Source organism: Cricetulus griseus, assembly GCF_003668045.3.
Source record: "Cricetulus griseus strain 17A/GY chromosome 1 unlocalized genomic scaffold, alternate assembly CriGri-PICRH-1.0 chr1_0, whole genome shotgun sequence".
NCBI lineage: Eukaryota > Metazoa > Chordata > Mammalia > Rodentia > Cricetidae > Cricetulus > Cricetulus griseus.
The window spans coordinates 204,306,020-204,324,569 of NW_023276806.1; the positions used below are offsets into that span (position 1 = coordinate 204,306,020).

Below are 18,550 nucleotides of genomic sequence, written 5' to 3' on the forward strand. Positions count from 1 at the left end.
CTAAATTCTTAACTAAACAGTAAGTCAAATTCTGGGATAGAGAAAATCTCAAAGATGCAGGCGGTAAACCTGAAATCATATGGCTGCTACCTTACCTCAAGTGGGAACTTCTGCCCTTCCAAACTGTGTTCGGAACCTTCAGACGACACATTGCATTTTCCCCAGTGAAAAGTTATTTTGCTTGCCTTAAATACTTTTTCTGAAAGTCCTCCACTGAGATGGTAGTCATTAGTGAGATTTATTTCCACTAAAGCAAAACAAACAAAACAAAAACTAAAGCAAAAAAGCAAATATTACATCTAAGTTTCTGAAAACCAAAATTAAGAATTTTTACTGACTCACTCGCAATGGCTAGCCAGCTTGTGACACAAGCTTCCATTGATTATGGTAAAAAGAATGTCAAGCACAATGGTGATAATCAAAACAGCAGCAGTCAACAGCTATCATTTATGAAGTACCTGGATTGATATGAATTCCTTTATACCTCTTAGCTATTTGATCCTCACATAACCAACCTTAGGGAGCAAAGACCACTGTTACAGGTAGGCAACTGAGTCACACACAAGGCAAGTGGCCTTCTCCAAGATTTATATTGCCATTTGAATGGCCACTGATAAACCCAGAAAGACTGTAAGGAATAAGTGCTTAATCATTATATCCTAAAAGAATAAAGCAGAGATCCCATGTGAAAAGCACAGCTTTTAACATTCACAAAAATTGTATTAAACTGTAAAGATTTGAATCAACTTACTTTTATTATTTAATTATAGTGTAACATAACAACTTTCTCTTAGCTATTTATTCAAATAATTTTAAAGGCCTATTACATATTACGTACTGAGAGAGAATGATCCTTACTCTCACAGAATGTGAAGTTAAATTATTACATCTATTTATTTTATTATCTAAATATGAAATACAGAAGAAATTTATTCATTGTAAAACCACACTAAGAGATCTGCTATTTCAATTTTGAATATTTTTTCTAATTTTTGCAAAGATATCCACTTATATTTATACAATTCCCTGACAAACTGTTTCGTGTCAATAAAAACAGCCAAAAGGGAAACACCTAACATTTTGAAAATTACTATATCTATATATGGTTTACCAGAATTTTCTTGAATTTTAAGGAATTATATTTTGCATGTTTAAAAGAAAAGACAATCTTACAAAAGGTACTTGCTAAATACCTCCTTAAGAATGGGTTATAATTTTTAATTTCCCAGATAAAAGGGCTGTTTGTTTTGTTAAACTTAATTATAATTGACTATCTCATCATATTCAAATATTGGTAATAGCATGCAGCTGAACATCCAAGATCAAACTCTAATGTCCAAGATACAGAAATTCTGACTGTGTCTGAGTAAGCACTGAGTTACAAAATTTCACTAGCTCTAATTTCATTATCTTTTTCATATCAAGTGGCAAGACCACACTCATTACATAATGGAAAACATAACGTGATGGTATTGTTGGCCACATTTTTTTGTACAAATTTTCAAAACTTCTTCATTTTGATGAAATGTCTAATTTTCTCTGTTCTATTTCACTTATTCTACCATCAGCCTCTTTTCAGTTCCTAGCATACTATTCAAAGGAAATGCATCTTGTCTAAAAATATTCTTTGTTTGAGAAACCTGTCCAAGGAAAAAGACAAGGACATTACCTGTTTTCCCAGTGTTGTGAATGAACGTGTTTTCCAAGGATGCTTTTTCCCAACCCTGAAATTTCAGTTTCTTAAGATTCACATTGACTTGTGTAAGATCTTCATCAATATTAATAGGAGACTGCTTTGGGCTATTACATATTGGATATTTCTTTCCCCAATTTTTTTGATTTAATGCTCCTAGGGAAAAGTAAGAACAAGGGAATTAGTTTCTTAAATTATCATGTAAAAACTGAAATTTGGCTTTATCAAATAATATATTACATAAAATAGATTAGAATGGTAGAAAAATGTTATATATTTAAAATAAATCATACAATAATTAAGCCTTGATTAGAGGCTGGATTTTAAATGCCTCATCATCTCCCAAGTCACAAGAGAATATGGTGTAGACTGATGTTTCTCCAAAAGGTGAGTTTACTTAGAATTTCCTAAAATCCCAATCATGTAAACTACTGGCCCACTCATACACTTGCCAAATTCAAATTCAGGGTTCATCAGTAGCTTTTTTTTTTTTTTTTGGTTCTTGCTTTTTCCAAGTCTTCAGAAAGTCAAGGTGCTATGTTAGTCGGCAGTCGAGACCAGTCTCCAGATGGAAAGGTCAGGCACTAGGAGAGGTTCTGACATCTTTAGCAACCCACACATGGTAGCCCATTTCAGACCCTCTGTCACTCCCAACACCAAAAGACGTGGCTTGATTTCCATCTCTTCAGGTTTTATTTCTGAAAACACATCCATCAAGCTAACCTTGTACTACTTGGTCATACCATCAGATCTTATTATATAACCACATTAAATCAAAACACCCTATCAATATTTCGGTGTCCAATGAGAGAATTTTCATCTCTTCTGTGAAATGAACCAAAAGAGTCTACATTACCTTTATTTCACTCCCATCATCATCTCCCACATCCATCAAAGTGGTGCTATGGATGGACACTGTTTTTACCTAAAGTTTCATTCAAATGCTTATGATACTGTAATTCCAAGACTTAAACTTTTCTCATCTTTTCCACAGTTATTGCAAGGAAGGGAAAATGCCAGTATAGTTTAGGCGGCTATAATTTTGAAAGCTTTTCTTTCTGAAAATGAGTATGGGGGAAGCCTAGTTTATATCACTAGAATTTTGAAAAATCCCAAGTAAAGACTTTTGGTGCAGCTTCAGCCTACGCCAATACACCTTGTGAAATGAGATAGGAGGCAGGCTAACTTCCTTCCATATAGGTGGGGTTGAAAGACCACCTAATAACAGTGTGACAAAGCTTATTAGGAAAACATCCCTGGAAAGAAGGGATCGTTTGTCACACCATAATGCCACCTCTGAAGTTCTGGAGAAAGAAGATAATGCCTCACAGCAAGGATTCCACCAAAAACAATAGGTGCCGAAAACACACTCCTAATGCTGGCTATCTTCCTAGAGAGTAGTTGAGCATGTGTTTTGAATATGTATAGTGATGCACATTTTGGCTTCTAGGAATAGTTTTATTGATTCCAGTAATGATATGTTGATTTCACTTAGAAACTTTGGCATGGGGACAAGAAAATGCTGTTTATTTTACTAACGAACGTGTGCAAGAATCAGAGAGAGCTCCAGCATGAGTGGATAAGATCCTCTTCATGGCTTATATTTAAAAATAATAGTACAATAAACTACTTTGGAAGAGTCACATAGCCACAGTTCAGAAAGCATAAAGTTCTCTGGTAACACTGCATGTGACACAGAAGCCAACTCTGGTCCATTGTGTTTCATCATCACTCTGACTTGGATTTTAGTATATCCAAGATACAGCTTTTATTTTGAGATAGGTCCCTCTCCCTCTCCCACTCTCTCTCTTCCTCCCCCCCTCTCTCTGCATGTGTGTCCTGGAATTATGAAGACCAGTCTGGCCTCAAACTCATAGATATCCACCTGACTCTGTCTCTTGTGTGCTGTAATTAAAGGCGTTTGTCACCATAGCCAACCTCTAAAATGTAACTCTTGGTTTCTTCTCTGAAACAGAGTCTTCATACATTTTGACATTCTCTAAACTTAAAATTATTGATAGGTCTTGGTTTCCACCTCAGTGGAATCTGCCTTCATGTGAGATCTGCCTTCAAAATATACTTCTAAGTAGACTATCTGTCATCTCTACCATCATCACACTAGCCTAAGCAATAGGTTTCCTATATTTAATGCTCCACAAGAAGCCCCCCTGAGAGAGGTTTTGGGAAAGCCAGCTCTTTGTAGCTTCATGAAGTCAGATTTGCATTTGAAAATAGTCCCCAGGAAACTCATCTACATGAACGCTGCACACATGCTTACAGATCTCTGGTGCTTCCTGTGAAACTACAGCTACATCTCTCATCTCTTCCACAACTTTTTGTGTGGCAAGTGCAATTATAAAATGACTCTCTAAATTCTCACTATTTTATTCCTAACTCTTATAAACTTTGTGTTTAATGGTGGGCAGTTATTCTCTTGATTAGTTCATATTCTACAGCAAGGCACTGCTTGATTTTGGTATGGAAACTTCCTCAGCAACTGGAGATTTTAAGTGTTAGAGATTCTCTGGCTGGCTTTGAAGAGTTGGGCGACCAGACCGTAAGAGGTTACATGCCCAGGAACTAAGAGCCAAGGTTGGGAGCTGAGGGGGCACTCAAACTCCCAACCAGAGCAAGTAAACTAAAAAAAACCAGGCACCACAATCTTGTGGCCCCAAAGTTAATTCTTTTAACAAGTTGAACATCCTCGGAAGAAGCCAACCTTCAAATGAGACACCTTGTTGTTACACTTGTGAGACTCTGACCAGAGACCCCAACCAACTAGACACTCTTCACTACTCCTGACCCATAGAAACCAGGAAATAATTTGTGTTTAAATTGCTATCTATGTAACAATTTTCTCTGAAATCAATAAAATTCAGTAGTAAATCTCTCTGTGTGTGTGTGTGTGTGTGTGTGTGTGTGTGTGTGTGTGTGTGTGTGTGTGTGCCCGTTCATCTCACTCAGAACAGAAGATCACTGCCCAGGCTGTCAGATCTTGCACCACTTATGTCCTCTCTGATTTTCTTTACCAATACTCTTGTCCACCTTGTTATAGCCACAGTGTTCCCGGAGCATTCGAAAACTTGGCACTTACTCTCATCTCCTGGACTGCTCTCCCAGATATGTGCAAGGCCCAGGTATCTTGCCTTTTGGCACCAGATAGGTCTCTGCTCAAATACAGCTCCCCAGAAACACTTTATCCTAGTAGCTTCTCAAAAAATATTGTTCTGCTTTTGGTCAAGCTCAATGCCTTTCAACTAGTTTTTTCTTCTAATGCATTATATTTATTTCTTTGTTGTTTCCACAGCCTAGTATCTATAACAAATAGTACACAATGGGTGTTCCATAAACATTCGTTGACTCTTACAAGAAATGGTGACGGTTTTATGCATTTGAACTCGTGGCAATCAAACATGGGACAGAAAATTAAAAAAAAAAAGAAAAAGGCCAATTACGGGAACATCCCTAAAATCAGCTATAAATCTTGCCTTTGCTGTATGACAGTAGAGTAGTAGATTCTACTGACGTTCTGCTGGAGGATACTAGGAAACAAGCAAGGTCTGAATGCTGTTTTCTTTTGTTATAGCACAATGTTGTTGAATAGCTGGATTGACTTTCAAATGCACAGAAACTACAGTGTGAAGCCATCTACATTGTCTGCTACACTGTGAATTTTGGAGCAGCCCAGGATCTAAATGACACCTTAATTTTTACGACTGGAAGACAAAAGAAAAGAGGGTAGCACAAGGTCAAGGATTTTATTTGTAGAAAAATAAATAAATGAAAATAAAAAGACAAAGCCCAGAAAAAAAAAAAAGAACTGAGGTGACTCCTCATAGAGAAGGCTCTATAAGGCAGGTTGTTTAAACTACCAGGAGTACAAAAATCAAGAGAAGTTAGCTAATAAATGTCAAAGTTATACACACATGCACAACACTCTCATGTATGCATGCACACACACACACACACACACACACACACACAGGTAACAAACATTAAATACATTTCATCTGTCTTTAATATTGGCAGATTAAACCACTCTACACTTAAACATTATTATGTAAGTTCTCAAATTCATCATTAGCGTAGTTGGAGACTTTAGTATCTGTTGTGGTTAAAGCCTAGGATTATGCCTCTGAAAAGGCAGGGTAGTGTCATTAATCAAACTGAATCTGAGTTGTGTTTGAGCAAGTTGCAGAAGATCATTAGATGATTTACCTGCAGCAAGTACTTCAGAATACTGAATGGGAGCTCTAGGCAATGCAGGCAAATTGTTCCTTTATCAAATCTTTCATCCATTCATTGACTCACTTGAATTAGTACCATTCCCATAGATTTCTTGTGCTTGTCTACTGGAGGATTTAACAGACTGAAATTTTTTTTCAGCTAACTTGTCTACTTCACATAAACATTTTGCCAAGCCAAGTCTAGCATACAGAAAAAGCAAATTAGGATTTTTTATGAGATAATCTTTGTGCATCAAAGTATTTGTATATCACATACTCTCTATTCCAAGTGGAAAGGAAAGCAATTCCAGACTCTGTAGGGGACATGCCGGAGTTCAAGGTTGTTTGCTTGTTTGTTCCATTCCAGAAGGGGATGTGTGGAGAATGTTAACTAAATTCACATATGTTGGAAAGAATGAATATGATGAAAGAAAGTGAACAAGCATGGTGAAAGCATACCGTTGCTGGCATTAATGGATAGGTACGACTTGGACAGAACAACCCACATCTTGTTCCTCTGAGTGATTAGCTTGAACGAAGTCATGTGGCAGAGAAATTCAGCTGCAGCTCAGAGAGCCTTGATCAGGTAAGCCTAGTTTAGTAAGTAGAATGACTGCTAACACATTCTGAAGAGGGCAATGGAGAGACCAACTGTTGACAAATGGACCTGGGCAGGGGCATGGGAGTAAGGAGCTTAGAGCTGCCTTGGAGATTATGGTCGCCAATCAGTAAGGCAGATAGGAAGGAAGAGGCTGCAAAAAATCAATGACTATTTTCATAAGGCATCTCCTACGACCATGTGAATATATTCTATAGTATCCTAGACTTATTTGAATATCCATATATCTGTCTCTTACTTAGCGCCTTTTGTAGCTTCTGACATAGAAGGATTAAATAACTCTTTGCTGAATGAGGACACACTTTAGTGTTACACAATTATCTACTTTCAATGTTTATGTGCTACACAGACTGACTGTTGCTGTTCTAGAGTGGAATACATTTTACAAAGCATTCTGCATGGAAAACATTACTTCAATAGTCACTAGCATTAAAAATATGAAGTAAGAAAAGTAAATGTAAAGCAAAGAGGAAATGAGTAAAATTATATTCATATGCAAATTTCTGAATATTTAGAGAAAACATATAAAGAAAAAGGTGAGTAAATGATGCAAAAGAAAGAAGGTGAAAGAAAAGTCAGTTTTTCCTCTCTATCCTCTAAATTCATTCTCTCCATGGATCTTTCTCTCCTGGCCCCACTCCCTTTCTCATTATTATTTTATTGGATCTTGCCTTTAAATATCAAATAATGCACAAAATGACCAGAATATCAGCCGACCAATGATAGAGATCTGACAAAAATCTCACTTTTTTGCCTCAAATTGTTATTGCTTAATAAGTTTTGAATTTTGAAACTTGCAACTCACTGATCAGTAAGGTGACATGTTCTTTAAAAACACATAGGATGCTCTCAATTTTATTTTTTTTTGTCATGAATTCCAGGTTTTGGCAGAAGAAAATATTTGTGTCTCTCTATATTAGTATAAATCACTACTACAAGAAATTTAAGTGACACTGAAGTGAAGATTATAATAATGTTTGCAGGACCTAGTCTACATGAAAGAACTTCACACAAGAGTTCACCCCATTAAGCCACAGCTTTATAAATGGCTTTTTATATGCTAACAAGCATTCTAAACATAAAATTTCAAAACTATTTTATTGATTCATTGAGAATTTTATAGGATATATTTTGACCATATTCATCACCCTCCCCCAGCTTCTTCCAGATCTACCTCTGTCACTCTACCCTCCCAACTTTTGTGTTCTCTCTTTTAAAAATAATTAGAAGGAGAAACAACTGAATAGAATTTGTGCTGCCCAAATATGCTTAGGTGTGGGAGCTGCCCCAGAGCATAGCTGATTTACCAGGGTCACACCATTAAAAGCAAAACCAAAAATCTGTTTCTTCCTCCCCCAGCAGCTCTCAAATGTCAATAGTGCCTCAGCCGGAGGGTGGGTTTTATGTCTTCTCAGCCCTCCACGCTGAGATTTTATCTGGCTTGAGCTTGCACAAGACTTGTGCATGTGGCCACCTTGCTCTGCGTTCATATGTGTAATGCCCTGTTATGTATAGAAAACAGTTTCCTTGTCCTTCACTGCCTTTGGGTCTTACAGTCCTTCCACACCCTCTTCTAGGAGATCCCTGAACCTTGAAAGGAGGGATATGTTACAGACATCCCATTTAAGGCGGAGCAATCTTCAGTTCTTCATTTTCTGCCTGTTTACCAGCTGTGAGTCTCTAAGTTAATTACCATCTGTAAAAAGCAGCTTCTCAGACGCAGGTTGAGAGAGGCATTGGTCTATGGGTATAAAAAATGTCATTAATAGACATTTTGATGCTATGTCCATTTAACTGAAGAACAGTAGTAGCTTCTCCCCTAAGACCTATCTAGCCACAGGTTCTTGACCCCAATAATGATGCCTTATATGGGTTCCATACATAAATCCAAACAGAAAGTGGTTGGTTAATCCCATACATCACTACTGTACTAATGGGCAAATAGCCAACGTTTTAAAGTCATCTAAATAGTATAAAGATATTGGCAGTACAATCATTTAGGTTCACATTTTAAGTTATTCCAATATACAAGTGAAATACATCATTTCTATGAAAATCTAAGATAGACTTTAGAACTCCAACTTAATGGAGAGATAATTTATATAAGAAGACACTTTTTTCACCCAGATGTAGTCTGTAGCCCAGGGGCAAGGGGATCTCTTAAAATAATCAGCAACCTAAAATTCATTAAATGATATATGTCACACTAGTAAATGCCATCACATATACTGACTTAAGCCAAAGAAGATGTCTGAGATAATGTCCCATTCCGAAACAAGACTTCACAGAGAGGTAGGCATTCTGCTTTTGTTCTGGCCAGAGAGGCTTTTGGAGAGGGGAAAAAACACAGCAGTTGAACACAGATCATCTGCAAGCTATCTCAGCATGAAAGCCTACAGTCAGGGCTACATTTGCCTTCCTAGTCTTCCCCACCAGCCCAGTAGAAAACCTTTGCAAGGCTGTTTGAAATTTCTAATGGATAGGGGCTTTCTGTGTCGGCAGTGGTATTTATCTATGTTCTTAGAGAAGTTCTAGCCAAATGTCCCAATACCATTGTGAAATTTAAGGAAATCATTAGGTGAAGTTCAACATAAATACACAGACGAGAAACTTCTTCAAATATCTTGCTTAAAATTATACACATTTTTCAATTTGGAAAATGTCTCCAACAAAATCCTTTCAAAACTTGCTGATAAAAATACTGTTTTGTCAGATGGCGAGAGACCCACAGAATCCTTCAGACAAGGGGGAATAAGGATTATGGGAGCCAGAGGCAGGAAGGACACCACAAGAAAACTCACAGAATCAACTAACCTGAGCTCTTATAGATGAACCGACAATTAGGGAGCCTGCATGGATCTGACCTAGGCATGTTACAGTTGTGTAGCTTGCTCCTCTTGTGGGACTTCTAATAGTGGGAGCAGGGGCTGTCACTTCTATCTGATTTTGGAACCCTTTCTGCCTACTAGTCAGCCTTAGGAGAGGAGGTGTCTAGTCTTGCTTGATATGCATGACTGGCATATATATATATATATATATATATATATATAATATATATATATATATACAACACACACACACACACCACACACACACACACACACACGGGAGGCCTGCCCTTTTCTGGAGTGAAAGGAGGAGGAGAGGATGGGAATGGGGGATGGGGGAATAATTAATTAATGAGAAAATTTTAAAATACTGTTTTATAATTCAATAAATTCATAACAGATTAATGGGTAAGTACAACATAAAAGAAGCTAACAATATTGAGATAGTAAGATATTATTACTTTAGCTATTAGTAATCAGAAGCTGATAATTTTGATGAGTACATGAAATCAATAAAATGAGAATATGATTTTAAGCTGCCACTGGTAGACTGTTATCCACAGTCTCTGTAGCCCAGATCTCCTAGTTGACTCAAGATTTATATTTCTGATTACTGGTTAAAATTATTCTATTAGGTTAACAAGAAAAACAAACAAACCTTGTTTAAAAAAAAACTTTGATAACTAATGATAAGAAATAATATGAAAGTGAACCCTGAATCAGAATTGTGAACCAAAACATCAAGTCATCTGGAAGGATTTGGGATGGTTTGAAAAGATTCTCACAGGGAATTAGGGAAGTTAGAAGGGCAAATGATGCTCCTAAAAATGCTACAAACCTGGATGCATGATACCAGTCATGGGGAGGGATATGAGTTGACAGAGAAGGTTTGAACCAAATCTCTTGTCATTGAGCAGCCTGTAGACTTTCACTAGGCAATGAGAAATATGGTTCCTGGAGCCCCTAAAAGGTCTGGTTTACTGATAGATACTATAGCTCATCAACACAGTAGGTTAAAACCATAGATGTGTTTGAAATATTTCTGCTACATTTGGTAAATGAGAGGAGGGTCAATTATGACTGGACATTTGAGACAAGTGACACAGAAAACATAAGGAGAAAATATGGAGCCAAGGGACCTTGGCGTGTCCTTCAAGGGAATTGCAAATCTGAGAGAAAATGGTATTAGGAACATCACAAAGGGATGGACTCAATGACCAGAGACTATCCGGAACTAAGTGTCACACACAGACCACAGGGCCATGGGGTCACAACTGAAGAATGATCACTGGATGTAATTTCCCAACTTCAAAATTAATATTCTTAGAATAAAACAATTTCCCATCGGCAGACTTGTATTTACAGAGGGAATCAGAGGTGGTGAAGTAGAATGAAATGGGTATTCAGCAGCTTGCTGTGAAGGCCAGACTAATAGGCGGTGGTACTCAGAGACAGGGACAAGTATAGACAGTCCTCCCAAGTGTGTGTTTGGCTCTATGAAGTTTTAAATTTTGGGACAACGTCAACAGTCTTGATGGACAACCAGAGGGCGTGTGGTTGCAGGAGAAAGCAAGCAGCGATAAATATAACTGAACAATGAGGGGGTAAAAGGCTTGAGACCTGGAGGTCCTGGCAATTTTGTGTTGAAACTCTCTGTTGCAGTTTGAATGGAAAATGTCTCCCATAAGCTCCTATGTTTCAACTGCTGGGCTCCAGCTGCTGGAAGAATTATATCACTTAGAGGTAGAGACCAAGTTTTATAGCCTGGCCCCATTTCCTGTTTTCTCTCTCTCTGCTTCCTGTGTGTGCATGCTCTGGATCTTGCCAGATTCTAGCTCCTGCCACCATGCCTTCATTGACCATTGTCATTGTTTTCCCTGCCATGAAAGACTCTATATATCTGTAACGGTGAGTCAATACTAAGCTTCTCCCCTAAGTTATTTCTTGTTATGTATTTTATGGGACAAACAGAAAATAAACCAATACACTCCCTTACCCAGGTCTCTAACCTGGTACAGGAAGAGAAAATAAATTTTCAAAAGGCTATTGAACAATTACAACTAAGGCTCCCTCTGCAAGATTGGTGGTGCTGAATCTAAATCTTGAGTCCATTGTACTAGTCTGGTATGAAATATTAAATAGGGATGAAAAAAATCACAGAGTAGATTTAACCTGCTCAAGAAATCCTATAGAGTTCTTGTTTCTCTGGTCTCTTTGGTAAGTCACCAACTTTTTTAGAAGAAAAATGAGACTCAGAGATTGGTAACATTGATTAGGGTTATAGATTCTGTATTTATCTATCTTGTCCACATGAGTCCATTATATTTTCATACTCAGGCTTTAGACTGAAGACAATGAAAAGATGATTCATTGTAGTAATTTTCCCTAGTAGCAGTTGAAATTATCTAATTTTTCTCAATGACAGGCAAGCAATCTATATGAGGAATGATTGAGAGAAACAGAGGAAGACTTTTGATGCTGAAGTCTGGATAATACCAAATAAATATAAAAGACTCAGCCTTAGAAATTTTCCTGTTTTGAGAAGGGGTGGTGATGATTACTGACAATGATGATGCCTGATAGTCATTGAAAACTCTGCTATGGTCACCAACTTTCCTCTTTCTTTAATAATCGATCATCCAGGTACTTAAAGCAAAAATAGCCATATAGGGGATAACAACATATGACCATCATGTGAGTTTTCCATGCTTATTATCCACAAGCTTATACATATAAGGCTTGACTGTGGCTCTGATCCCTAAGTTTGATATGATGGTTGGAGATTCAAGTTTGAAATCTGAGACACAGCTATATCCCAGCATCCTCTGTTCATGACAGGACCTATTTTTAAGATTTATTTATTTATTTTACATACCAACCATAGTTTCCCCTCCATCCTTTCCTCCCATCTCCCTGTCTCCACCATCCACTCCTCTTCTGTCTCAGTTCAGAAGGGTAAGGCCTCCCAATGAAGCATAGCAAGTTGAGGCAGGACCAAGATCCTTGCCCTTGTATCAAAGCTGGGGAGGGCATGCCACCATAGGGAATAGGTCCCAAAGAGCCAGCTCATGCATCAGGGACAAGGACCTATTTCTTATGGTACTGCATCACTGTTTAAAGAGCATGCTGCTTAAAGTGTCAAGGCTTTCTTTAATTCATATATAGAGTAATAGACTTCTCCATCTGCTGAATATGAATCAGGAAACAGTCTCTTCTATCTGATCCCCTGAATGCAGGTTACTGATCACATGTAAAGGCCAGAAAAGAATCTGTGAATATATTCCGGCAGCAATCAAATTTACAGTTTATAATTCTATCAGATTATCCTCAGATCCAGTCAAATTGAAGTGCTTCTGGCTGCAGCTTTTTTTGTACATCTGTTTACTCATTCATTAAGTACTTATGGAGTGGTTAGTGTTAGTTAGAAAACAAGGCTTTAATACAATAGTTTCAAAACTGAACAAAGCATGTGTTATCAAGGAACTCACATGCTGGGAGAGGCAAACATCATAAACTGTCACTTGCAACACTATATACTAAGTATAATAGAAATATGTACAGAGTAATTCAGCGACACTAACAGAGTATGTAATCAAGATAGGGCAAAAGACAAATAGGGCTTCCTGTAAAACAAGCTATTTGGGATAAGTCTTAAGAGAGGGAGAAACATCCAACTGGAGACAAGCGAAGAATTCTGGGTTGACACTATCCAAGGAGAGAGTACAGTGAACACACAAAAAGGAGGTTGTGGCTGTTTAGAAAGAACATTGGGAAACATTATGCTGATACATGAGACACAAGGCCTAAACTATTAAAAATCACTATTAAGGGATATACGTGCACAAACTCAAACGTATTTTAAACTTCATCTACATTATTCAGCCTGGTTACAATTTCTTACTTCTCTATTTAGTACAGTAGAACTAAGCAGATTTTTACATCTAATTAAAAAGTAGGTTCCTTACCTCCACATAATTGCACACAAATGCTTTGTCAGGAGGCCAGGGCATGGGAAGTGAAACAGTTACTGAGAAGCAGAAGTGTGGGGGTCACAGAAACCCTAAGGAAAGCATAGGACCTCCCTGATAGTGTAAATAATATCAGGAGAGAGGCAAACTGACCAGAATAAGCCAGATCTTTGAAAGGTTGAATGGCCAGTGACCTATACATTCATATTGGCACTCTCCAATAATCAGCATTACACTGCTAAAAGGTGTGCATGACAGCGAGACCAGGAAAACACCAAATAAGCCAATCTTCTTCACTTCTCCAACTAAAAACATAGAAATTATACAAGTCACATCCCAAAGTATTGCAAATAGGACTTCTCCAGTGGCAGCAGAGAGGCTAAAGTTGCAAGTGGTTATTGACACCTCAACTCTAAGACACTGCTCCACTCCACACAGACATTTGACCAAGAAACCGACCCTGATGCATGTTTGAAAAAGTTAATTGTCTTGGCAAATATTGTCCATTTTCAGGAATTTAGTCTGATTCTATTGGTTTGAAAGAACTCTAGAAGGAGACATGAAAAAATTATCCAGTTTTAAAACTTAATTCAACCACAACCCATCACTCCTTATAAAGATTCAGTTGACTGTTACAATCTTCCAGGCAAACTGTATTTTGTGAGTTCTTTTTGGAGACTGTTTTCACTTAGTACTCATTTAGAACCTCGATGGGTATCTGGGAAACGGATGCTGGCTCTGAATGTGTTATATTTCTATATTTAACTTTATTTGGCCTTCTTATCCTGTTCTCTAGACTGGCAGGGGTCTGCTACTTGCCTCAGATACAGAATATTTTTAAACACTTTTAACACTTTCATGCCTGAAAATACAATTATGTGCCTATATCAAACATTCACTCCTCACCTTTCTTCCCTGGTTCAGTTTCTCCTATTATGCTATCCCAGATCCACGGTCACCCTTGGCTGTGCCCATTCTCACAGCACTTCTCCATGCCGCAAATTTCTTCTCTACTCATTTGTTTTCGTCTATCTAAGCTTAATCAAAACAGGCGCCTCATCAGTCTTCTGAACCGTGAAACAAGCTGAGTAGCACCTACTGCTATTTTTATCACTGTGTGGTTAGCACCTATCCTTTTCACCTAGTACTCAGAGTGCTACTCGAAGCAGGCAAAAATCAAACTCACGTCTTTAGAAAAACAAAAACATACAAGGAAAGGCTTTCACAAGGGCAGATGGTCACCAAAGTGGACAAGACCATTAAAACTCTCTCCACATTTCCCAATGGCTGAAGAGAGAACACTCCATTGTAATACGGAATTGTGTCCTAGGTGTGCCAGCTTGTCATATTGGAAAAGTTCAGCATTCACATTAAAGAGAAACACAGGCTGGGTGTTGGTGGCGCACACCTTTAGTCCCGAGTTCGGATCTGGTGATCAGACCCCTGGAGTTAGATGTTTCCGAGCAGGGCCACAGAACTGGAACTGGAAACAGCCCCTGGCCTACCTGGGCCAGTGGATGGAGGCGGAACTGTTACCATGGCCTCCTCACCACATAATAATCAAAACACTAAACATACAGAATAAAGAGAAAATATTAAGAGCAGCAAAGGAAAAAGGTCAAGTAACACATAAAGACAAACCTATCAGAATTACAATTATCTTTTCCATGGAAACTCTGAAATCCAGAAGGTCCTGGATAGATATTCTACCTACACAAGAGACCACAGATGCCAGCCCAGACTACTATACCCAGAAAAGCTTTCAATCAATATAGATGGAGAAAACAACATATTCCATGACAAAACCAGATTCAAAGAATACATATCCACCAATCCAGACCTACCGAAAGTTCTGGAAGGAAAACTGCAACCCAAGAAAGTGAACTATAACCAGAAAAATATAGGCAATAGATAATCCCATTTTACCAACAGCTAAAAGGAAAAAGGGATAGAATACCACACATAATTTCCCCACCATCACCACATCAAAAACAAACAAGAATGAACAATCAATGGTCATTAATACCCCTCAACATTAATGGCCTTAACTAGCCTATAAAAAGACTCAGATTAGCAGAATGGATAAGAGACAGAATCCATCCTTCTGCTGCATACAAGAAACACACCTCAACTTCAAAGACAGATGGTACCTAAGAATTAAAGGTTGGAAAAAGATTTTCCAATCAAATGGACCCAAGAGACAAGCTGGGGTAGCAATCCTAATATCCAACAAATTGGACTTTAAACTAAAATCAATCCAAAGAGATGAAGGAGGTCACTTCCTACACATCGTGGGAGAAATCCATCAGGATGAAGTCTCAAATCTGAACATTTATTCTCCAAATACAAAGGCATCCACATTTATAAAAGAAATATTACTAAAACTCAAATCACACATAAAACCCACATACTTATAGTGGGAGACCTCAACACCCCACTCTCACCACTGGACAGGAACACCAGACAGAAACTTAACAAAGAGGCAAAGGATCTAATAGAAGTTATGGCCCAATTGGGCTTAACAGATATCTATAGAACATTCCACCCAAACATAAAACAATGTACCTTCTTGTCAGCGCCACATGGAACCTTCTCTAAAATTGAACACATACTCAGCAACATAGCAAACCTCAACAGTTACAAAAAATTGAAATAATCCCCTGTATCTTATCAGACCACCATGCTTTAAAGTTAGAATTCAATAACAACACCAATTACAGACAACCTGCAAACTCAAGGAAATTAAGTAACACCCAATTGCACAATACCTGGGTCGAGGGAGAAATAAAAAAATAGAAATTAAAGATTTCCTAGAATTCAATGAGAATGCAGATACAACATACCCAAACCTATGGGACAATTTGAAAGCAGTGCTAAGAGGAAACTTCATAGCACTAAGTGCCCACATGAAGAAACAGGAAAATAATCACAGTAGAGAATTAACAGCACAACTGAAAGCTTTGGAACACAAAGAAGCCAATACACCCCAGAGGAGCAGATGCCAGGAAATAATCCAATTGAGGGCTGAAATCAATAAAATGGAAACTAGGAGAACAATACAAAGACTCAATATAATGAAGAGTTGGTTCTTTGAGAAAATCAACAAGATAGACAAACCTTTATCCAAACTTACCAAACAGCAGAGAGTTAACATGCAAATTAATAAAATCAGGAATGAAAAGGAGGACATAACAACAGACACAGAGGAAATCCAGAGAATCATCAGGTCATACTTCAAAACCCTACATTCCTCAAAATTCGAAAATCTAAAGGAAATGGACAATTTTCTGGACAGATTTCACTTACCAAAATTAAATCAAGAACAGATAAGCAACTTAAATAGCCTTATAACTCGTAATGATATAGAAGCAGTCATCAGAAGTCTCCCAACCAAAAAAAAAAAAAAAGAAAAAGAAAAAGAAAAAGAAAAAGAAAAAAAAAAGCCCAGGGCCAGATGGCTTCACTGCAGAATTGTACCAGAAATTTAAGGAACAGCTAATATCAATTCTCCTCAAAGTATTCCACACAATAGAAGCAAAAGGGTCATTGCCAAACTCTTTTTATGTGGCTTTAATAACATTGATACCAAAGCCACACAAAGACACAACCAAGAAAGAGAACTACAGACCAATATCCCTCATGAACACTGATGCAAAAATTCTCAATAAAATATTGGCAAATCAATCCAAGAACACATCAGAGAAATCATCCACCACGATCAAGTAGGCTTCATCCCAGGGATGCAAGGATGGCTCAATATATGAAAATCCATCAATGTAATCCACCATATAAACAGACTGAGGAAATAAAACCACATGATCATTTCGCTAGACGCTGAAAAAGCCTTTGAAAAAAATCCAACACCTCTTCATGATAAACATCTTGGAGAAATCAGGGATAACAGGAACATACCTCAACATAATAAAAGCAATATACAGCAAGCCGACAGCCAACATCAAATTAAATGGAGAGAAACCCAACGGAATTCCACTAAAATCGGGACAAGACAAGGCTGTCCACTCTCTCCATACCTCTTTAATATTGTCCTTGACGTTCTAGCTAGATCAATAAGACAACAAAAGGAGATCAAGGGAATACAAATCAGAAAGGAAGAAGTCAAACTCTCACTATTCGAAAATGATATGATAGTCTACATAAGTGACCTGAAAAACTCTACCAGGGAACTGATAAACACCTTCAGCAAAGTGGCAGGATACAAGATTAACTCAAAAAAAATCTGTAGTCCTACTATATACCAATGACACATTGGTGGAGAAGGAAATCAGGGAAACATCATCCTTTACAATTGCCACAAACAGCATAAAATACCTTGGGGTAACACTAACCAAAATAGTGAAAGACCTGTACTGTAAGAATTTTGAGTCTCTATGGGGAGCCCCTTTTGAGGGCCTTACACTGCCTGGGGAGTGGAGGGGGATGGCTAGGGGCAGGTGGGATGTTGGGGGGGAGGGGATGGAGAAGGAGAAGGGATTGGCATGTGAAGCAAGCTTGTTCCTAATTTGAACTAATAAAATAAAATAAAATAAAATAAAATAAAATAAAGCAGGTTGAGCAAGTTATGGGGAGCAAGCCAGAAAGCAGCACCCCTATAAAAAAAAGAATTTTGAATCTCTAAAGAAAGAAATTAAAAAAGATACCAGAAAAAGGATAGATCTCCAATGCTCTTGGATAGGTAGGATTAACATAGTAAAAATGTCAATCTTGCCAAAAGCAATCTACAGATTCAATGCAATCCCCATCAAAATCCCAACACAATTCTTCACAGACCTTGAAAGAACAATTCTCAACTTTATACAGAGAAACAAAAGACCCAGGATAGCCAAAACAACCCTGCACATTAAAGGAACTTCTGGAGGCACAACCATCCCTGACTTCAAGCTTTAATACAGAGCTATAGTCCTGAAAACAGCTTGGTATTGGCACAAAAAGTAGACCAATGGAATAGAGTTGTAAACCCTGATATTAACCCCCACACCTACAAACCCTGATTTTTTACTAACAATCCAAATTTATACAGTGGATCCAAGAGAACATCTTCAACAAGTGGTCTGGCATAACTGGATGTGGACATGCAGAGGACTGCAGATAGACCCAAGCCTATTGCCATGAACAAAACTTAAGTCCAAATTGATCAAAGACCTCAACATAAATCCAGCCACATTGAACCTATTAGAAGACAAAGTGCGAAATACCCT

The 18,550-nt window shown here is 37.9% G+C and overlaps 1 protein-coding gene across 7 annotated transcripts in view; it reads right to left on the bottom strand.

Moving 5' to 3' along the window:
* Positions 1–18,550, bottom strand: part of Ptprz1 (protein tyrosine phosphatase receptor type Z1) — a 173,755-nt gene that overhangs the window by 87,155 nt on the left and 68,050 nt on the right. For 4 of the 7 annotated variants that reach the window (XM_035450950.1, XM_027389969.2, XM_027389974.2 and 1 more), the window contains exons 3-4: positions 1,670–1,849; positions 96–247 (exon numbers count right to left, since the gene is read on the bottom strand). In XM_035450950.1, coding sequence (XP_035306841.1) covers positions 96–247; positions 1,670–1,849 — 332 coding nt within the window. Of the gene's footprint in view, positions 1–95; positions 248–1,669; positions 1,850–8,231; positions 8,280–18,550 lie in introns of all 7 variants that reach the window. The other 3 variants (XM_035450951.1, XM_027389970.2, XM_027389975.2) reach the window with 1 other exon arrangement.